Source organism: Gracilinanus agilis, chromosome 3, assembly GCF_016433145.1.
Source record: "Gracilinanus agilis isolate LMUSP501 chromosome 3, AgileGrace, whole genome shotgun sequence".
Taxonomy (NCBI): Eukaryota; Metazoa; Chordata; class Mammalia; order Didelphimorphia; family Didelphidae; genus Gracilinanus; species Gracilinanus agilis.
In genome coordinates this window covers 337,999,725-338,023,453 of record NC_058132.1, presented here as the reverse complement: position 1 = coordinate 338,023,453, position 23,729 = coordinate 337,999,725, and the positions used below count along the sequence as shown (strand labels likewise).

The following is a 23,729-nucleotide window of genomic DNA, read 5'->3' as shown; positions in this document are numbered from 1 at the left end:
AGTACAATGATCTGGGAAAAACCTGAAAGACATGATGGGGAATGCTAGCCACCTCCAGAGAAAGAACGGTTGGAGTCATCTTTCACATCAGTGTATTTATGGTTTTATTTGGGGGGCTTGGTTGTATATGAGTATATGTTGTAACAATGATCGATATGGAAGTGAGTTTTGCATGACAATAAAAAAGAAAAAGAAAATAAAACAAATCTTGCCAAGTCTGAAAAAAATTTTTAAAAAGAATATATGGGGGGCAGCTGGGTAGCTCAGTGGAGTGAGAGTCAGGCCTAGAGACAGGAGGTCCTAGGTTCAAACCCGGCCTCAGCCACTTCCCAGCTGTGTGACCCTGGGCAAGTCACTTGACCCCCATTGCCCACCCTTACCAATCTTCCACCTATGAGACAATACACCGAAGTACAAGGGTTTAAAAGAAAAAAAAAAGAATATATGCACAGTAACTGAAATAATGTGGAACAATCAAGTGTAATAGACTCTGCTACTAATAGCAATGCAATGATCAAGAACAATTCTGTGGAACTTATGAGAAAGAACGCTATTCACATCTAGAGAAAGATCTGGGAGAGTAGAAATGCAGAAGAAAAACATAATTTATCACTCAGTTATATGGTTATATGATTTGGGGTTGTGGTTTTAAAAATATGACTCTATTACAAATATGAATAATATGGAAATAGGTTTTGAGCAATAATACATGTATAAACCAGTGGAATTGCTTGTCAGCTCCAGGAGCGGGTAGGGAGAAGGGGAAGGAGAGAACATGAATTATGGAACCATGGAAAAGTATTCTAAAATAAATAAATAATGTGGAAAAGAAAAAAGAAAGAAATTCATTCAACCAAAAAAAAGTAAGCAGACACATTGTACTAAGAACTTTTCTTGGTGCTAGAGCTATAGAAATGACAATATGACTATTGACTATTTCTATACTAAACAGAAGCATTCCCTACCCTCAAGGACCATATATTCTGGGTGGTTGTTTTTTTAATAGTATAGAAATGACTATTTTATAGTATAGAAATTACTATTATTACTACTACTTTTTTGGATAATGCAAGTTTTATTTTTTATATTTTTTCCAGATTACATGTAGATACTATTTCAATAATCATTTTCTGAAATTCTGTAATTTACATTCCCTTCCTCCCATCCTTTCTGCCTCTGTAAGAGGCCAGGTTAAATATGAAATAGATTGTACATGTTATATAATACATAATTATGTTCATCATATTGTGAAAGAAGATATATATTGCTGTGAAAGGGAATTCTTTATTCTCTTTGCCTATTTTGAGTTAATCAATCAAGAAACCCCTACTTAACCCCTACTTAACACTTTGTAAATGAATTGGAAAGTCACTTACTTGGAGAGTTCCACCCTTTTAACCCAATCAATCAGAAACTTGTGAATCCTTTGATAAAAGTTGACACCTTCAGAGGAAAAGAGGTGGATCTCACAGACACTGGCCCACTGGGCAGTGCTAGGCAATTTGGAAGCTGTGATTGGCCCCTGTGAAGAGGGGAAGGGACAGGAATTGATGTGGAAAAAGGATTATAAAAAGTCCTGAACTCTTCAGCTTGAGTCTTCAGCTTGGAGCAGCTGGTGACCTGCCTCTTGGAGGTGACTTTGGACTTGGACCTCGGTTTCAACTTGGGACCTTGGTTCTTGGGTGAGTGAGTAGCTGGTCTTCCTTTCCTAGCTTCTGGAGAGAGATTAGTTCTGGAGAAGCCTTCCCCTCTTGGAGGAGACCACATAGGTGGAACACCAGGTCCTCCAGTTGAGGGTTAACAAGCCCTGCCAGGCTCTGAGCTGAGCACCAGAGCAATATTTAGTGTGATAGGCTAAACGTCTTCTTTACCCTCTTTCCACTTCTTTGTAAATAAAAGCTATTAAAAATCATTTTGACTTGAGCTATAATATTTTAAATTGATGACCATCATATTATTTTAGAATTCTCATATATTTAGTCAAACCCTTAAATTTAATTCCTTACATTGCTTATATAAGAGAAAATTTCATGAAGGGAATAAAGTAAAGCATGGTATGCTTCAATCTGAAGAAAAAAAAAAAACTCAACCTAGAATATATGGTCCTTGAGGGCAGGAAATGTTTCTGTTTAGTGTAGAGTATAGCACATAGTAGGTGCTTTAAAAAATGCTTGTGGATGGATTGCCCCTGTGTTTCCATCAGTTCCCCTTAGAGATACAACCAAGCCCCTGAAGTCCTTGGAGTGAATAGAGCATCGGCTCTCTATCCATCACCGACCCCACCCCATCTCCTTCTCCAGTCAAATGTGCCCTTGTAGATGTATGCCTTCATCAGAAATTCCTAGATAACACCTCTGCTTCTCACCCGAAGAAAGCCGGGCTGCCAAGACTTTCAGGAATTGCTTCTACTCTTCAGCACCTAACACAGTACTCTGACCATGGCAGGCACAAAATAAATGTGGAGTGAATTGAAAATGCCTCCAACCAGCAGCCAAGGGTGGGGGAGATCAAGTCTTCCATGACCACTCCTGTCACTCCTGAGGGATTCAGCCTGCCGCCATCTGGAATCCCTCTCTTAGCATTGGGAAGTTCCTAGCCTGGCTCTGACTGGTGGAGAAAGAAACCTGGTGAGAACAAATGACCGGCTTGAGGTCAGGGGAGGCCAGAGCAGAGGAAGGCCTTTCCCTCCCAGACAAAGTACACACAGGAAGACTTTTTACACTTGGAGTATACAAACAAAGGCATTTTGACTTGCTTTCTCAGAGTTAATAACTTAATTATTAATAAGTCTTGGAAGGAGATTTCCAAAGCTGTTCCTTCCGTTGCTGAATTGAGTTCCAAAGAGTCAACCTGGAGAGCCCAGAGAGCTCAGCCCTATGGCTTAGGCTGAGGACAGACAAGAAGAGGAATCGTTTTCTTGTTCACTGTGGCCAGACAAATACAATGTGAACCTTAAAGTATGTACAGCGATATTCACGGGAGAGGGGCAGTGCATGGAGCGCTGGGTTTGGAATCAGAAAGACTGGTCTTTGCGAGTTCAAATCTGGCCACAGACACTTACTAGCTGTGTTATCCTGAAAAAAGTCACTTTGCTCTGTTTGCCTCCATTTCCTCATCTGTAAAATGAGCTGGAGAAGGAAATGGCAAATCGCTGTAGGATCTTTGCCAGGAAAATCTCAAATAGGGTCAAGAAATTTTACAACAACATCTTCATGGGAATGGAAAGGGGAAAAGAAGGTAAGTAAGAGAGAAGAGGAAGGAAACAAGCATTTTTTTTAAGCACTCACTAAATGCCAGGCACTCTGCTAAGCACTTTACAAACATTATCTCACTTGATCCTCACAGCAACCCTGGGAAGTAAGTGCTATTATTATCCCCAGTTTAAAATTGAGGAAACTGAGGCCAAGTGACCTGCCCAGTTCACATAGCTAGCAAGCGTTCAAGGCCTCAGGTCCAGTGTTCTATCCACTGAGGCCATCTAGTTGCTTCTTTTTGCAAAGAGGTCCTTGCTTATCCTCTATTTTTCCTTTTGACACGGACTAGACAATTCTACACACAGGGACTACTTATGATATGTTCTAGATTGTAAGCCCCTTGAAGGCAAAGACTGTCTTTCTTTTTTGCACTTATATTCCCGTTGCTTAGTGCGGTGCCTGGCATATGAGTTTTGTTGCTCTTGTCTGAACGACATTTTTCAGTTGTGTCCGACTCTTCATGACCCCACCTGGAGTTTTCTTGGCAAAGATACTGGGGTGATTCACCATTTTCTTCTCCAGCTCATTTTATAGAAGAAGAAACTGAGGCCAAAAGGCTGAAGTGACTTGCTCTGAGTCTCACAGCTAGAAGCAAGGACAGGTTTTATCTCGGGTCTTCTTGACTCTAGGTGCCTTATCCATCTAGCTGCCTCACAGTAGGCACTTAATAAATGTTGTTTGATTGAGCACAATCCTGAAAACTCTGCTTAAAGATCTAACTCTGGGGGTTGGAAGCCCAACCACTCAGATTTCTATAGTTTGGTTACTGAGTATCCTTACAGAGATTTTTTAAAGCCTGGTTCTTTTCTCCTACCCAATAACCAACTCCCTCTCCAAACAACCCTTGCCCTCAACTGCTTAAGAAAGTCAATATTGATTCACTCCTTCCAAAGCTTGGCTCTTGGGGTGGCATCTATCACTTGGGTTACTTTGCAAGCACTCTGAGCCAGTGTCATTTGCAAACACCACCCTCCACTTCCGTGGATTCATAATATATCTTTTGTTGTTGTCAAAAGGGGTTCTCAGAACAAAAAAGTTGGGAACCATTGGCCTTAGTCCAACCTGTGTATTTCACAGATAAGGGAACCAAGGATGACTTTTTCAGTCCTGTCTCAGTACCCTCAGTAGCATCTTCAACCCATTAGGAATTGGACAATTACCTCACCTGATAAAATCTACTGCAAAGTTCTAGGCTGAAGCTGGAGCCTTGTTCCCATTAACATTCAGCTGTCCCCCTTTTCGTTGTAACCTATGACTAGACTAGGGAGTTTACATTTTACATAAGGGTTTATGCAACTTAACACACACACACACACACACACACACACACACACACACACACACACACACACACACACACACACCAGAAGAATATGATCATAGGATCCCAGATATGGAGGTGGAAGCAACTTCTGAAGCCTTCTAGTCTCCCTACCTCTTTATTTTACAAATAAGCAGTAACTTGTCCAAGATCATGGAAGGAGTATCAGAGGTAGGATTTGAACTCTGGTCCTCAGACTCTCAAACCAGTGTTCTTTCCACTGAATCACCTTGCCATTTATGCCCCCAGAAAAGCTCCTCCAGGTAGGCTTTGCCTACAGAAATGTAGAAACAAGAGGAAAATGCCCAAGCTCCACAGTCCACCAGGGCCATGCTGCTTTCTCAGTCTCTTCCTGACTTTTGCTCCTAAATGACCTCAAGCCACCACAGACAGGTTGGGTTGCATATAAGGACATCTATGTCATTTCCAGTGTTTTTCCAGATTAAACGCTCTTCCTGTGTGAGTGGAGCCATCCTTGATCCTGCTTGCATTCCTTCTGCCCTTGTAATCCATTCCCCACCATCTTAACAGATGGCATGGTTGGAATGGTGACCAAAAGATGTGCCCAAACCACGAAGGCCCCCATCAGGCTCCAGGAAATACCATGTATCAGCTGTGCTGATCAAAGGCAGAAGCTACCCACCCACCAAGCAATTTGAACTGAAAATATCCAGCTGTGAGATCTCCACAGGGCTGGTTATTATCTTGGCAATCTCCTACTCCCTAGCGGGCTAGTTCCAATCCTGGCACACTGAGCCTCAGTTTGCCTCTGGTAGTACCCACTTTCAGTACTGTTTTAACTGGTTTCTTTTTATCCTGAAGAAAGGAGAAATAAGTTGGTGGGTCCTTTCCTTATTCCCTTAGAATCCTGGGATGATAAGATCATAGGAACGGGAAGGGAACCTGTGGCTTTGAAGTTCAACTCTTCCTCTCCATTTTACAGATGAGGAGACTGATTTACCTGAAGACACAAAGATAGTAAGTGGCAGAAGTGGGATCTGCACCCATATCCTCTGAGTCCAACTGAAGAAGAATCTTTTAAGTCCCTCTAATTCAGAAACTTTAAGCATTTCATTTGATTCAGTTCCTTAGAATTTAAATTCTAATAACATCCATATTTCCCATTTCTAGTCTCTCCTTATTCCCATCCTCCCGGAACACCACCGTTCAATTCTTCTTCCCATACCACCATTTTCTTTATGCCCCTGTCCTCCAGCTGTCTGTTTCAAATGGTAAGTGGGACCAAACCTGTAATCTTTCCCGCCTGGCATTCGTGGCCCTTCCTTTCCCTTTTCAGTCCTTGTGAAAACCCATCCGGTCTCCCTGTGGGCAGAGCCAGCACCAAGTGGCAAGTCGCAGCCTGATTGTCTAATCATAGCCAGCTGGACCAGGCTCCCCAAGAGCTTAGACTGGATGAAAGTTCATGAAGTTTGGGCACATACAGCATAGGCAGGTGGAGACTCTTCTAAGGCGTCTCAGTGACTCCCAACCCTTCTGGGGGGACATTTTTTATACAATTCTTTTCTCTTGTGGATAAAGCCAAGAGAACAATCTTATAGGGTTTGGATCAGGAAATGTCAAGAGTGCAAAAGGAAAGAGAGGATGGGCAGCAAAAGCATCTGGAAAAGGAAAAGAGAAATGGTAATGATGGAACTGAGCTGCCATGCCGCTTATCAGCCATCTCTACACCATGGTGCCTCCACTCTGATCATCATCCTCGTCTTACTTGAGGGAGAGCTTAGACTCCGCCCTTGGGATGCCAGGCTCTAATGGTTAAGGGTTCTGTCTTCTCCAGAAACAGGCTTCCACACCTTTTTCTGACCATCTTTACACTGTGATACCTCCCCACCCTAAACTCCTGCCCTTTCCAGCTCTCCTTTATGAGTTTTTTGTCTGCCCCCACTAAAATACTTAGAGACCAGAGATTCCCTTACTTGCTTGTATTTATATCCCATTCAGCTCAGTGCCTGGCACATCGTAAGTGCTTAATAAATGGTTTATGTCAATGGCAGGTAGGTAGCATAGTGAATAGAGTGCGAAGCATAGAGTTGGGAGAGGCATACTTACTAGCTGCGTGACCCCGGGAAAGTCACTTAACTCTGTTTGCCTCAGTTTCCTCACTTGTCAAATGAGCTAGGAAAGGAAATGGCAAACCACTGCAGTATCTTTGCCAAGAAAACCTCAAATTGGGTCATGAAGACTATGATAATTAGATTAAATCTACACTGCCCATCTTTAGATTAAATCACCAAAGGTGAAAACATCTCCATTTCTGGGTGGTCGGTAACCCACATGTGCTAGAGTAACAAATCAGAATTTACTGACTGCCTTGTGGACATTCCTAAGAAAAGCATCCGTTGTGATTGGACACGCAAACTAAGAGGAGGCCACAGGAAGTGATGCAAAAGAGGCCCCTTTAAAAAGAGACCTTAGTCAGCTGGGCTGGCTCTTCTGGTTTGTGAAGGGGACCTGAGGGAGCTCTGCTGGTTCATGACCAGGGCATTCCACATCGTGAGTTTAAGACTGAATTTCCCTGAACTTCTCTTAAGGAACTTCCCTTTAATAGAGACTTTGTGACTGAAGCTTTTGCTTCATTTGCCTCTGGGCAATCCCCCCACCCAACCCTCTGAGTTTCCAGCCTTGGGTTAATTAGATCTATCTGGATTAACTAGGGGATAGGAGCAAATTACCTACTGTGTTAGATTCTTATTTCCTTATTTCTTCTTCCTCTTCTCAATTGTAAATAAATTTCCATAAAAGTCAATGTTGACTTGAGTTTATTCCTTAATTGGGGATTTTTCCCCTGGTGACAAATCTTTAATATATTTGACCCAAAACCCCTTTCCCCCATTACAAGACATAACTGAAACTGAACAACAGTGACAACATTCTGTAGCTCTCCTATTACCTAACTATTTGAGACTTAAGTATGACATCATATTTGTCAAGGATCTGAGAGCAAAGAATTACAGAATTAGAGCTGCAAGGGACCTTAGAGTTAATCAGGTCCAAGCTGGTCCATTTTATGGGTGGGTAAACTAAGGCACAAAGCACCAAAAGATACCTTGGAGGCCATCAAGTACAATTCATTCATTTACACATGAGGTTACTGAGGAGAGAAATGACTTGCCCACGGTCACACAGCTAGTGAAGGATCTCAGGTGGAATTTGAATGCAGGTCTTCCTAATTCTAAGTCACTGCCCTAGCCACATATCAGGCCCCTACTCATACATATAGGTTCTGTTTTGAAAATTTTATCTTCCCAAAATTCTCAACTCACCACACTCCCCTAAAGGAGAATCAAGAAAAAGGGCAAAGTGCTCAGGTCTTCACCACGGTCTTTGTTTAGATTGAGGGGGGTTCCCAGGCCATGTCCACCTCTGCTTCCTTGGAATTCACAAATTGTAGAATTTATAGAAAAACTCCCGTACTCTGGTTTGTATGTGAAGAAAGTGACTTATTCACAGTCACACAGGAAGTAAGTGGTAGAAGTGGGATTTGAACCCAAATTATAATGCTTTATCAAACATTGGGGGGGGGGAGTAGAGATTTTAGAGCTCACCTCAAAAGTACCAGCAGCGTCCTCAGACTACTGGTGGTAGAGCAACAAGAACACCAGTTCTCAAATCAGTCAGAGGACCTGAGTTCAAATCCCTCTATTTCCTTTCTAACCTTAGATATATCCTCAGTCTCAATTCTCTGTAAAATGTGGAGGTGGGATCAATGGCTTTTTACCCCATAAACACTTATGAAGTGCCAGGTGCTATTCTAAGTGCTAGAGATTGAAAGAAAGGCAAAAACCAGTCTCTGCTCTCAAGGGGCTCCAATCTTGAGATAACAGCTCTGATCCTCCAATTCTCTCATCTTTTCTGACACCTTCCTTCTCTGCTCTCATACAAAAGCACACAAATCAGGCTTTCTCTCTTCCAATTCCATCACTTTCTGCAAGTAGTCTTTTCTGACTCAAACCCTTAACTCTGATCAGTTCCTTGGATCTCTGCTCCCTCCTTCAGCACACAACTTGTGCTGTATGGGATGTTAGAGAGGACCAGGACAGCTGCTGGGAAGGCTTGTCAAGGCCTTTTCAGGGCTGCTCATCCACCTTTCACCCAGCTCACACCTGTGGCTCTGAGAAGCTATTCATGCCCAGCAGAAGGACTAAACCAGGTTGAGGGTAACCGATGGGTCTCAGACCTGTTGGTGAATTAGCCAGTTGTCTGCCTCAAGCATGTGAAGGCATCCTTCTAGGAGAATGGGAAGATGGGGACAATTTGTGCCAATGGCCATGAAGATGCTAGAAACAGATGCTGTAGACCAGTGATTCCCAAAGTGGGTGCCACCGCCCCCTGGTGGGTGCTGCAGTGATCCAGGGGAGCAGTGATGGCCACAGGTCCATTTATCTTTCCTATTAATTGCTATTAAAAGTTTAAAAAAATTAATTTCCAGGGGTGCTAAGTAATATTTTTTCTGGAAAGGGGGCAGTAGGCCAAAAAAGTTTGGGAACCACTGCTCTAGAGCATTTAGGGCTTGGTGAGACATCGAAGGCTCCCAGGCCATCGCTGGTCACCCTGACTTTTATCCTGGACTTGGTTGACTTTTGAAGAGAGAATGAGAATATGACTTTGTGGATTTAAAGCCAATTCATGTAGAAGTCAAAACATCACCCCCTGAGGTCATCAGTCCTCTTTGAAATGAAGGATGAACAACAATGTACTTACTCTGTCCTCGTGCCCTTATGTGTCTCTAGCAAAGTACTATTAGGTAAAGTTCTGGGGACTGAGCTCTCTTGCTCCACTTAGCTTCAACTGGGCTTTTCCTACGGCTCAGGAATCCACTGGCTCCCACTGCCATTCCCGCTGATCCCTCGGTGCTTCTCAGAACCAGTCTCCTCTACTTTTCTCAAGCTCCCAATGCCACTTCAGCTCCCACCATCAGCAGATTGTAAAATCAGAGACCTCAGAGATCTAGTGTTCGAGGGAGGCAACCAAGCAGATGGTCAGAGTGTCCAATCCAGAGTCAGAAAGACCCAAGTTCAAATCCTGCCTCAGATACCAACTAGTCATGAGACCCTGAGCAAGCCATTGAATCTCTGTTGGCCTCAATTTATGAAATAAGGATAAGGGTTATTGAGATGATTAAAAAAAAAGATATCTGCAAAATGCTTGGTAAATTTTGAAGTACTATGTGAGTGCTGTTATTAGTAGTCCAAGCTCCTCATTTTGATCCTGCAAAATATTTTACTGAAAAGATGAGTAGCCTATATCGTGTCTTCTCTTTACCTAAAAACCTGTCTCTATACTCGCTAGATCTTTCTTTCCTCCAGTCTCAGAGGGGGATGTGTCTGCCTGTCTTTCCACAACTAACCCTTTCATCTATGCTCTCCAGGCTGTGCCTTTTTTTTCCTCTTTGCATCATCTCCTTTAGGATGTTGCTGCTTTACCTATGCCCTCTCTCCCTAGTATCTTCAGCCTTTTGCTCTCTAACTGTTCCTTCCTTTCTGCCCACAAATACAATTTCCCCTTATATTGGAAATACCTTTTTTTGATTCAGCTGCCCCTTTAAGTTCTTGTCCTATTTCCATCCTTCCTTTTACTTCCCAACTTTTTTGAGTGCTCTACATCCTCTGCCTCCATTTCCTCAGCAACCACTTACTTCTTAACCCCTGAGAACCTAATATGGCCATTCATTGATCACTTCTAATTTCCAAATTCATCCCATTTTTCTCCATAGTCTCCCTTCTTCTTGAATTCTCCGTAGTTTTTGACATTCTTAAACACCCCCTCCTTTCTAAAACTGTCTTTTCTGCTTTGGTTTCCATGACATTATGCTATCTCTGTTCTCCTTCCACTAGGAATTAGACCTTAAGCTTTTAATGGCAGGTTTCATGCCTTGTCTAAATTTAGTATCTCCCCTGCATTTAGTCCACTACTCTGCATACAGGAGGCACTTTGTTGTATTACCATCTTCTCTTAAGACTCCTACACTCTCTTAAACATGGATATTGGCCAAGGTGTAATCCTCTGCCTTCTGTTCTACGCTCTAGACTCTCTCCCCTGGAGATTTCATTCATTCCCAAAGCTTCAAGTTATCTTTATGTGGAAATGTCCCCAAATCATTGAACTCTATAGGCCTGGAGAGCTCACCTTCCCCCACAACAAAAAGAATCCCATTTCCTTTCAATTTTATTAACTATATCTGAAACTGCAGTTATTATCTCTTTCCTCTTCCCCAAATATACTCATTCTTGATGCCCCTACTTCTGATAATGGCATCATTATTTTCCCAGTTAGCCAGACTCAAAAGATCCGAGTCCAGTTCTAATCCTCTCCTGACCTCCCATGACTTCACCTCATTTACTGTTCCCAAGACCTATTGATTCTTCACAATTTCTCCCAACTTCTCTCTTCCTTTCCAATTCCCAATACCACTACATTTGCCTAAGCCTTTGTCATCTCATATTTGAATTTTTACAACGGCTTTCTCTTCTACACTCTTCATACAACTTCTTCATACACATTGCTGCCAGATTAATTTCCTAAAACAGCTGGATCAGCTCTTACTTGCTCTAAATCTTTATGGTCATCCACTGTTTACAAGACACATTCTAAACTCTTTAACATAGCATTCAAGGTTCCCCACACGCAATTTGATTTTAACCCACCTGTTAAACTTTATTATTCATTGCTTTCCTTTTCAGGAAGCTAGATTTATGTACTTCGCCCTGAACATTTCCTGTGCATTCCCTTCCCAGATGGTACTGTCTCTCTTATTCCCTATTCTTATTCTTCTTATTTCTTATTCTATCCTTCTTTTAATGACTTCTTAATTAGCAGGGTCAAGTGATTTTTTTTAAAAGTTGGAAGAGTTTCTTAGTCCAAACTTCTACTAGGCACAGCAGCTTATTCAGATTTTGCTTAAATGTCTCTATTGACTTTGAATTTATTACGCTGCAAAGTGAGCCATTTCATTTTTGACAGCTTTAATTGTTCAAAAGTTCTTCCATATATAAAATTGAAATCTGGCCAGATTGCTCATTGGGGCAAGTTTACCCTTCCTTAAGCAAGCTGGGAGCCCTTGTTCCCAAGGGTTCACCAAATTGGTGTTAGACTTAATGTGACTATCTGATCAACTTAGCCCATTGCAACTTCAGATACCTACCAGTTCAAGAGATCCACTACACTACCCTCAGAGATTATAAGTATTCAGGCCCCCACATTGGCACATACTGTTATGTTATACTGACTTCACAGTCCCCTAAAAACTCCACACTCTTTTTCACATGAATGGCTAAATCAAGTCTCCCACCTATTTTAATTAGTTGATATTTTTTTAATGAAATGGAGGATTTAATATTCATCTCAACTAGATTTCGTTTGATTGGATTTGGTTCATTTTTCCAGCCTATCAAGATCATTTTGAAAATCTGGCTTCAGACACTTCCTAGCTGTGTGGCCCTGGGCAAGTCACTTAACTACAGTTCCCTTGCCTTTATTGGTCTTCTTCCTTAGTGTGGATACTTAATATCGATTCTAAGACAGAAGGTAAGGGTTTAAAAAAAAAAAAGATCTTTTTGGATCTTAATTCTGACATCCAATGTTAATAGCCATTATTCTACTGTCGTGCCACCTATGAGAAGCATGTTCTCTAAGTCTTGGTCCAAATCATAATGTTAAAAGGAGACAGAAGGGTCAAGAACACATCCCTAAGTAGGCACAGATCCATCAGACATGTTTCGTCAGAGCGCTGCAAACCCCCCACAGCTCCCACCGGGACAGCTGATCCCACAGACTGGGGCAAGGGCAGAAAGTGGCTCCAGAGAAGCATCTGGATGGCCGGCTGCTCCCAGAATCAGTCTTTGAAGGTAGAAGAGCCTAAAGAAACAGAAAGTCCAGTGCTTTCCCCCTCCTTTTTCCCCTGGCGAATGGGGGACTTTGTAAAGGACATGACCAGGACGGCTCTAATTGGGGCTAAGGAGAGCAGGGGACTAGCTCTGAATGGGATTTGGAAAACAAGTCTGAGGAGTTGCATCCATCCATTCATTTCACATCAGCTCTACACATACAAAGACATTTGTGTGTGAACATAAGCACATATTTCTACGTATATATCCAATCAATATATGTGTGTATGACATATACATATAATATAGATATATGCACATAGACACATGTATAAACACTCCTTTTTTGGTTCATTTATTCCAAGAAAAAAACATAAGACTTACAAATCCATGTGAGGATATATATGCACACATACATTCTTGCACACATACACACACACAAATATATGTATGTATATATATATATATATACACACACTCACAAATACACATAGTGCTTACTACGTGCCAAATAACATGCTAAGTGCTGGTGATATGACTAGAAAACGTGTGATAGTCCCTCCAGCCAAGGAGCTCACACTGAGGGAAGAAACACATAGGAGAGAGTTCAGCTGCAGAGGAAATGGAAGCTCCCCGTCTTAAGGGTGTATCAATAAATCCCGAGGCAGTGACTAGAAAAAAGAAGAGGGGGAAGAGGCCAAGAACTGAGAATCTCAAGCATCCTGGAGAGTCGTAGATGAAAAGACAAGAGAGCTGGGTTCTAAGTGATCACTAGCGCTCTCCTTGGGAAGGTCATTTCATTTTCTTTGGTCTGTAAGAGTAAAATAATTCCTGGCACCCAGTAAGTGCTTAATAAATGTTTCTTGCAGTTGTTAGCTCCCGAGTGTCTCTTCTGCCTTTCTCCTCCCCTATGTTGTACTGTGTATGGTATTTAGTGAATACACAGAAGGAGCTTTCTTCCTCCTCCTTCCTTTCAGTTCAAAGTTTTTTTGAGGAGACTGGCAAGATTCCAAAAAAATATAGTCATACCAGCCCTTATTAGGAGTACTTCAACCCTGGCCAAGAGTTGTCATCCAGAAGCCCAAATACATTTTGCAGACACCGTCTCCTTGAACCAGAAGTTCATTTCTGAAAATTCTTTTCCCTCTCCTGAATCCTCGACCTTAGAGAGGCAACAGTGTCAAAAATGCCAACTGTCCCTCCTAAGGCGGTTCAGTTTCTTGTCCACGACTTTAATCTTTAGCAAATGCTTCTTGGCATCCTGCTGCCAACATCACTTGTTCCCACACAAATCACCAGAAGTTGTCATGTGGTGTGACAAGTCTTGGGAGACCAAGACTGTCACATTTTGGATGCCTGCCTTCTCATCCTGGAGGATGCCTCTGATCCCGTAGCCGCCTCACCCTGAAAGATCCCTGGGACCCTGCAGCCCCCTCCTCTGATGGCGAGTTCCTTCCCTGAACCTCCATTTGAGGAAGTGCCCAAGCCAGCTGTGCCCACTTTTTACTGCTCTCCTGATTCTCACTCTGTGTGCTCCTCCACCATGCCCCAGTGCAAACATATGTTTCATCCTACTCCCATTTTTTCAGCTAGTTTTCTTCCCCCGTTAGAATGTTAGCTTCTTGAGGGCAAGGACTGTTTTTCCTTTTGCTTTTATTTGTATTCCTGGGTCTTAGCATAGTACCTGGAACACAGTAAGCTCGCTCTCTCTCTCTCTCGCTCTCTCTCTCTCTCTCTCTCTCACTCTCTCTCTCTCTCTCTCTCTCTCAAACCTTTACCTTCCTTCTCAGAATCAATACTAAAGTATCACTTCAAAGGCAGAAAAGCAGTAAGGGGTAGGCAATGGGGGTTAAGTGACTTGCCCAGGGTCACACAGGTAGGAAGTATCTGAGGTCCAACCTCCCTTCTCCAGACCTGGCTCTCAATCCACTGAGCCACTCAGCTGCCCCATAATAAGCTCTTAAGAAATGTTTTTTTCTTTTTTCTACCTACCTAAGAAAGAAAATATCTCTATCATGTAAACAAACATTGCCTCAGTGCTCTCAGCAGAGTCACCAATCACCCCTACTTGTCTTTGTTTCCTCTAACCCTTATCAGATGATCTCTCACTGGAAGGCACTGCTAGATTCATATTCCTTGGAGGATACCAGCTTCCTCTTCAGAATCCTTTTTCTTGGAGAAGAGCTTCATATTTATTTCTTGTTTCCAAGTGTTCGGTAGTTTTTTTCCTCTTTCTCTTGTGTGTGACCTTCTTCTACTGTGCAAATTCCTGACAGAGGTCAGGATTCCCTGCTGTCACTTCAGATCCTTCTTTTTCTCCCATCTAACAGAATGATTTTCCTAAAGTTTGCATCTAAGCATGTTACTCCCCTACTCTAATTTCCAGTGGCTCTCCAGATTCTCTCCAAAGGTTCCCTGTTACTGCTAGGATTAGCTAAAAACTCCTCTCTTTATCTCTTAAAGTGCTTCACAACCTGGCCACGTGCTATCTTTCTGACCTTATCATATTATAATTTTTAATTACATTATTATTCCTTTTCTCACACTCTAGTCCAGTCAAACTGGTCTTTTTACTGACATGTTTATTAAACATGACACTCCATCTCCCTGATTTTGCATTGGCATCTCCCATGATCAGAATTAACTCCTACCTCACCTCCACCTCACAGAATCTTGTTTCCTTTTAAATTCTGGTAGCACATCACTTTCCACATGAAGGCAAGGGATGTTTCCTTTATGTCTTTGAATTCCAAATGCCCAACAGAGTGCCTGATACAGAGAAAATTCTTAATAAATGTTTGTTGATTGATCAATAGCTTTGTCTTTCTATGTGTGTGTGCATGTATGTGGGGGGGAGGAAGAAAGGGAGAGAGAGAGAGAGAAGGAAGGAAGGAGGGAGGGAGGGAGAAAGAGAAAGAGACAGAGAGAGGGAGTGAGACTGTCTGTGGACAACCTTGAAATTGGAGAAAGGTTCTTTTACCTTTTCTTCTAGGAAACAGACCATTTTCTGCCTTGATCACACAAAGCAACCCAAAGAGAAATGGCATTTTGGAGAAGTGAACAATTAGATAAGAAGATAATCAGTCAAGAATGAATGAATGGGACAGCTAGGTGGCTTAATATAGAGAGAGCAAGGTCTAGAGACATATGGTCCTGGTTTCAAATATAGCCTCTGGCACTTCCTAGCCGTATGACCCTGGGCAAGTCACTTAACTCCTATTGCCTAGAATCTTACCAATCTTCTGCCCTGGAACTAACACTTATTTATCTATCCATTCTAAGACAGGGGTAAGAGTTGTTTTTATTTTAAATGAATAAATGAATGAGGGGGCAGCCGAGTAGCCAGGCCAGGAGACAGAGGTCCTGGGGTCAAATCTGGTCTCAGTCACTTCTTAGCTGTGTGTCCCTGGGCAAGCCACTTAACCCCATTTCCTAGCCTTTACCACTCTTCTGCCTTGGAATCAATATGCAGTATTGATTCCAAGATGAAAGGTTTAAAAAAAAATGAATGAATGTTCAAAAGTATATATTCAAGAATGGGATTTGAACTTCTGAACTATGGTTTAAAATATACAAATCTGTATTTTAGGAATATGCTGGCCGGGAATAAAATACTCATAACAGGAACTGGTAAAAATATATTTGCCTAGAATCTTGTGAAAGTGAACTTTAAACTGAACATAGAAGGGAAGGGGGAAAATTCTTCACAAATAACATGCCTAAATACCATGAAGAGTAGCAGGTGCAACACATAAAGAATAGCAAAGGAGGAAAAGGATCTTTTACAGGAGACGATCTGCCTGGCTAAAAAAAGCCAGCAATAAACCCATAACCTCCCGTGTTAAATAAATGCACAAAATTTGGATAACTCACTTCTTGACTAAGGCAAAGAGGAAAATTCAATTTCATGTTGTCCTTTTTTGGTCAGTCATTTTTTAGTTATATCAACACTCCAAGATCCCATTTGGGGCTTTCTTGGCAAAGATACTGGAATGGCTTGTTGTTTTCTTCTCTCACTCACTTTACAGATGAGGAAACTGAGGCAAATAGGGTTAAGTGACTTGCCCAGGGTCACACAGCTAGTAAATATCCGAAATAAGATTTTAATTCAGGAAGATGAGTTTTCCTGACTCCAAATCTGGCATTCCATGCTTAGGATAGGGATTATAAATCTAGGAATCATATTCATAGAGATAATAATTGAACCTCTGAGAGCTGATGAGATCACAAAGTGAAATAGTATAAAGAGAAAAAAGGTTTCCCAGGGCAGAGCCTTGGGGGATATCCACAATGAAAGGGCATAATATGGTTGAAGAGCCTGGAAAGGAGACGGAGAAGGCAGTGCCATGTAGGTGAGAGAAGAATGTCAAGAGAAGCCAGAGAGGAGAGGGTAACCAGTAAGGGAAGGTGCTCTAGAGTATTCAATGCCGATATATATGATGAGCATTTATGAATGGCTTAGCTATTCCTAGCAATACAGTGATCCAAGACCATCGTCAAGAGCTCATGCTGAAAAACACCATCTACCTCCAAAGAAAGAACTGATGGAGTCTGAATGCAGACCAAGTCATACTATATTTCACTTTATTTCTTCACTTTTGTTTGTTTAGTGACTTTTTTTTAATCCTTACCTTCCACCTTAGAATCAATACTGTGTATTTGGTTCCAAGGCAGAAGAACAGTAAGGACTAGGCAAAGTGACTTGCCCAGGGTCATACAGCTAGTAAGTGTCTGAGGCTAGATTTGAACCCAAGACCTCCTATCTCTGATCCTGGTTCTCAATCCATTGAGCTACCCAGCTGCCCTCATGATTGACTTCTTTTTCACAAAAAGTCCAATATGAAAAGATGTTTTACATTATTACACATTTAAAATCTTTATCAGATTGCTTGATATCTTGGGAGGGAGAAGGGAAGAGAGGGTGAGAATTTGGCTCAAATTTTTTTAAATGAAGGCTAAAAAATGTTTTTTTCATGTAATTGAGTAAAAGAACTTTTTTTTAAAGAGAGTATCCATTGTTGGAGAGAGGTCAAGAAGGATGAGGGCAAAAAAAAAAAAGTCTATTAGATTTGGCAATTCAGACATCATTGAAGAGGGATAAGTTTCAGAGAAGCTTGGGGAGACTAGCATGAAATGATACAAATTGAAGCGGGTAGAACCAGAACACTTTACAGTCTTCCCTGGCTATATCATGGCTCACTGATTGCAGCTTTACTGTATTGTGGATTTTAAAAAAACTCTAATTCTGTTTTGCAGAATTTTCACTATATTGCAGGATTTTGTTAAAATTACATAGTTTAAGAGTGTAGAAAGTGTTTAAGAGAATATGAAATGTTTATAAGAGTATGGCAAAGGTTTATAGGAGAGTGGGAAGGGTTTATAAGGCCTTAAGATATATATATAAATAATAAAATAAATATAACGCCGCTACTTCATGGATTTTCACCTATCATGGGGGTCTCTGGAATGTAACTCCTATTATAGTGGAGGGATCACTGTATATATACAACATTGTAAATACAAGCAACTTTGACAGACTTAAGAATTCTCATCAGTGCAGTGACCAAACATGATTCTCCAGGTTTGATGATGTCCCATGCTATCCTGACACAGGTGATAGACTCACACTGCAGAATGAGACAAAACATTTTTGTTCATGACCAATGTGAGAATTAGCTGAACTTGACTCTGCATATTTATTATGAAAATTTTCTTTTTCTTTTTTCTTTTGGAGTCAAAGTGGTATGAAAGAAAGAGAAAATAAATGCCTGTTCATTGAAAAGCCAAATCAAATAAAAACAAGAGGGTGGAGGGAAGAGGAGAGAGGGAGAGACAGAGACAAAGAGAGAAGAGGCAGAGAGAGACAGAGACAGAGGAGAGAGGAGGGAGAGAGAATGACAGAGGTAGAAAGCCAGAGACAAAGAGAGTGGGGAAAGGGAGAGAAAGAAGAGAGAGAGGGGAGGGAGAGAGGAGAGAGACAGAGACAGAGAGACAGAGACAGAGAGGAGGGGAGCAGAGAGGCAGAGAGAGAAAGAGACAGACAGACAGACAGACAGACAGACAGGTAGGCAGGCAGAGACAGAGACAGAGATAGAGACAGAGTGAGAGACAGAGAGAGACTGAGAGAGATAGACACAGTGAGAGGAAGGAGAGATAGACACAGAGAAAGAGATCACTGGTGGTAACATTAAATGAAGATAGCAATTTGAGTTGAATAATGAGGTTGCAAGAAGACTACAGAGTTAAAAGAGTCGCTGAGGTATTAAAAGTTAAGTTGACTTGGTGACCCATTGTTTCCAGACCTGCTTGTCAATGGTGTTGAGGGGAGGCATCCCTCAGGCTGCAGTTTTGTATTTCCTGATATTTGTCACATTAGATAAAGTCACACACCCCTACCTGTGATGTTTGTACACTACTTGCAAATTGTCCCATTCTACTCTTAGCTTGGGGGGAAACTGAGATAAATATGAGGGTCCCTTTTACTGATATGGACCTAACTAAATTGTCTTAAAAAAAAGCTGGCCCACCTTAAAACCATCTGCTGATCCTCAGTGAATAAATAGCCTGTCAGTGTATTGTTACCTTGATGTACTTTTTTTTAAACCCTTACCTTCAATCTTAGAGTTAATACTGCATATTGGTTCCAAGGCAGAAGAGTGGTAAGGGCTAGGCAATGGGGATTAAATGACTTTCCTAGGGTCACACAGCTAGGAAGTGTCTGAGGCCAGATTTTAACCCAGGACCTCTTGTCTCCAGGCCTGACTATCTGCTGAGCCACCTAGCTGTCCCCTCACCCATGACGTACTTTTAATAAACTCCTTTTAATTCTCTAAATCCTGAGTTTTGCCTCATTAATCAAGGTAAAATCCCAAACAAAGACTTTTCCTCTCAACAGAGACACCATATGTATGTGGTTTTCCAAAAAAGTTTAGCTGAGAAGGGAATAAAATCAAGGGATTTTTTTTTTTTAAGGCTGGAGGGGAGACATACTTGTGTGTTTGTAGGCAGAATGGAAAGAGTTAGCAGAAAGCAGATGATTAAAGATTAGAAGATGGAGGGGGTCAGAGTAAAAATATGTTAGACAAGACAGGAGTGAATGGGATTGTGGACATATATAGACCTTGGCAAGCAAAGGAGCCACCTCTCCATCAGAGAATGGAGTGGAGGAGCAGATAGCAGGGAAAGCATCTTGCTTCTAGAGGGAAGAACCGGGGGAGATGACAATGACAGTTGTAAAGACAAAGGTTTGATGTAAGGAAAAACTTCCTTTCAACCAGAGCTCTCTAAAAGTACAATAAAAAAAAATAAATAAAAGTATTATCATTACCTTAAGAAATAGCAGGCTCCCCTTTAACGAAGGGGGAAGAAGGGCCAACCTTGGCGGCTGAGCTGGCCAGGAGGGTCCCAGGCTCAGGCCAGGAACAGAGCATGGCAAGGCTTGAGTGTCTGGAGCAGCACTAGCCCACAGCAAAGGAGAGCTCTGCCCCTGACTTTTAGAGCAAAGTGCTGAGCAATGGTTTCTTCTACCTTTTCACAGAACCCTCTGGACTCCCATCGCACTTCGCTTTCCCTGAAGCTGAATTCTCTTTTTTGTGTAGTTTCCCTCAGTGAGAATGTAAGCATCTTAGGGGCAAGAACTGTCTGGGTTTTCAGTGTATATTCCTAATGCATATAGTAAATGCTTAATTAACCCATTTTCACTCATTTATTCATTGAAGGTATTTAAATTTGGGTCTGGAAGACCATTTATAGGGCTTTGTTATAAAAGAGATTCTTTTTAAGGACTAGATTGGATTAAACCACTGAGTTCAACTCTGAGATCCAGTGACAGGGATTTTTGAGGAGGCCTGGTGAGCTCTGTGACCTTAAAAACAAAATCCTATCTATGAGGTTGCTTACCATCTCATTATGTGGGGTGGGAAGGAGAGGAAGAATTTGAGACTCAAAATTCTTTTTTAAAATGTTGGAAACTGTTTTTACATGTAATTGAGGCAAAAAATTAAATTTAGGAAAAAAGAAAATATAAAAAAATAAGAAAAGAAAAAAAGATAAAATAATGATCACAAAATCATAGATGTTCACAGTTGATTAAAAAAAAAAAAAGGGAACACAGTCCTACCTCTGTTTCTAACCAATTGTGTGACTTGGAATAAGTCATCTTACCTCTCTGGATATCCGTTTCCTCATCAGAAAAACAGAGTGGTTGGACTAAATAACTCCAAGTTCCCTTATAGTCTCCAAAATTCTGATTCTAATTAGGGATTTTATTTCCAGTGTAGTCAACTCTCTATTTCTGTATCCATGGAGTGGAGGTAGCAGTAGTCAATTCTGCTAGCAATTTTCCAAGACTCTACTTTGCGCCAGGTGTTGTGGGGAGAGGGAACAAAGGAGAATTGCAGATAAAATGACACATTGGACAATCCAGAATTCTATCAGCTTTTAAAAAAAATTATATGTTTTTTTGTTGTTCCTTTTGGAAGCAGATTTACCATCTTAGCTTAGTTGATATCAAAATGAGTTTCCATTCTCTGAGTACATGTGTTTTGATAGCTGGGGGAAGGCAGCTGTACTGGGCGTGTAAAATCGGGCTTTGTGTCTATACTTAATGCTTATCACATATTTTCTATTGGCATGGCTACTTAGCATTCACATATTCACTCTGACCACTGGAGGAATTCAAACTTCATTATTGATTGATTACCAACACCATGTGGGTCATGTCACTTTGTGTTTCTCCCAAGAGAAGCTGTCTGTCAGTGTAATACTGTCAGTCATCCAACAAGTAAGAAATAGAGATGTAGATATATAGATTAATCTTTTTCAAGTCTATAGTAAATGCATTTGAAATTCGAATGTGAGTATGCTCCTTATTTTTGATAGAAAACTAAAGAAGAGTTAATAAACCAAGACCACAACCAAGAAGTTATGGATGGGGGCAGCTGGGTAACTCATTGGATTGAGAGCCAGGTCTAGAGATAGAGGTCCTAGATTCAAATCTGGCCTCAGACACTTCCCAGCTGTGTGACCCTGGGCAAGTCACTTAATCCCCATTGCCTAGCCCTTACCACTCTTCTGCCTTGGAACCAATACACAGTATTAATTCTAAGAAGAAGGTAAGGGTTTAAAAAAAAAGAAGTTATGGAGAAGAGTTAGCACAGGGAATATTACTTCAAAAAAAGTGCTGAATATGATCCATTCCCCAATTGATAAATGGTCAAAGGATCTAAGCAGGCAGTTTTTAGAAAAAGAAATCAAAACTACCGATAGCTATATGCAAAAATGCTCTAAATTACTACTAATTAGAGAAACGCAAAGTGAAACAACTCTGTGGTACCACCACACATCTTTCAGATTGGCTAACAACAGCAAAGAGAAAAGGCAAATGCAGGAAGGGATGTGGAAAAAAAAAAAGATACCAATGCATTGTTGGCAAAGTTGTGGAGAACAATTTAGAATGAGGGCTTTAAAGCTATGGCTACCTTTTGACCGAGCAATATCACTAATGGGTCAGGATCCCAAAGAGAACAAAGAAAAAGGAAAAGAATCTATATAATATATACAAAAATATCTAGAGCAGCTCTTTTTGTGTCGGCAAAGAATTGGAAAATGAGGAGATATACCTATCAATTGGGGAATGGCTAAACAAGTTGTGATACATGATTGTGATAGAATACTATTTGTGCTATAAGGAATGGTGAAGTTTCAGATATATCTGGAAAAACTTATGTGAACTGATATACAAAACGAAGTGAGCAGAACCATAAAAACATTGTACACAGTAACAGCAACATTGTAAAGGATGATGAACTATGAATGACTTAGCTTTTCTGATCAAAACAACGATTCAAAACAATTTCTTTTTTTTTTTTTTTTAAACCCTTACCTTCTGTCTTAGTATCAGTTCTAAGACAGAAGAGCTGCAAGGGCTAGGCAATCCCATTGCTCAGGGTCACCCAGCTAAGATGTATCTGAGACCGGATTAATCCAAGAGAATTCCAAAGGGCTCATGATGAAAAATGCTATCCAGATCCAGAGAGAGAACAGATGAACTCTGAGTGCAGGTTCAAAAATGTTTTTTTTCACTTACTTTATTTTTCTTGCTTTTTTTGGCCACATGGTTAATATGGAAATAAGTTTTATATGACTTCACATGTATATCAAATGACATCAAATTGCTTGCCTTCTCAGTGGGTGGGGAAGAGGCAGAAGGAAAGAAGAGAATTTGGAAATCAAAATTTAAAAAAAAACTAATGAAAGAAAGAAAAAAAATTAATACTATTTGTTACATGGCTGGTTCTCTGGGAGGAGGAAGGATATAAGGCATAACTATGATAAGGTATGAAACAAAAAACATCAATACAAACTTTTAAAAAATTTGGATGCCATGTAACTAAAATTAAAATAATTTGAACCTAGCCCTAAAGAAAAGACATGAGAATAGAGCTTCCCTCACAAAAGTCAGGGAATATGAATGTGGAATACTTCATGTACTGTCAGCCATGATTGATAGCTGTGTGGTTTGGCTAAGTTGCTTTATTTTCCCTTCTTTTTTTAAATTTTTGTTATCATGGATGAATCCTTGGGTAAGGGGAGATGAAGACATTGAGAAATGAAGGTCATGTAAAAGCAAAAAATATCCAAAAAATTAAGTTGGTTTATAACTAAAAAGTCCTCATAAATTATCACAATAAGATTATCCAAATATGGACAATTAAGTTGACTACAAATATTTTCCCTTTAGCACCTCTGTCTGATGATCCACAGAGCCAGTTAAGGGCTAAAGCCCTCAGAAGTCATTTCCTCAGAGACCCCTCACTTTCCCCATATATACCTGATGGGCTTCCTCATGGAAGAGCTCCTGAACATGGGCAGCCTGTGACATCTCGACTGAATAAGGGTCTGGAGGGCAAAATGTCCAGTGAGCTGGGAGGCGAGTCTGAAGAGTAAATATCTTGGGTCAGGCTATGTCCTCATTGAATCCCGCCATGCCACACATGCATGATGTTGATTTATCCCTCTATACCACTGTAAATGCTAAATGCCCTTCCCCCTCCCCAAATCCTTCACCCGTTTTCAAATACCTTTTCTTGAGGATCCAGTGTGGGAAGTAATGTGGTCCAATGGAAAGAGTGTTACATTTGGAGTCCAAACGGCTTGGTTTAAGTCCCAGCTCTGCCCCTTACTGTATCACCTTGGGCAAATCACTTAACCCTCAATTTCCTTTTCTGAAAAATAAGAGTTAGATTAAATGACCTCTAACATCTCTTCTAGGTGCAAATCTGTGATATTATGATCATCTCTCCTCCTCCATGA

The 23,729-nt window shown here is 41.0% G+C and overlaps 1 protein-coding gene across 1 annotated transcript in view; it reads right to left on the bottom strand.

Moving 5' to 3' along the window:
* The window catches only part of SLC12A8 (solute carrier family 12 member 8), a 203,176-nt gene extending 179,878 nt beyond the window's left edge, over positions 1-23,298 (bottom strand). The window contains exon 1 of the mRNA XM_044669159.1: positions 23,248-23,298. Within this exon, the coding sequence (XP_044525094.1) occupies positions 23,248-23,298 (51 nt within the window). The remainder of the gene's footprint in view (positions 1-23,247) is intronic.
* Between the last annotated feature and the right edge of the window lie 431 nt (positions 23,299-23,729).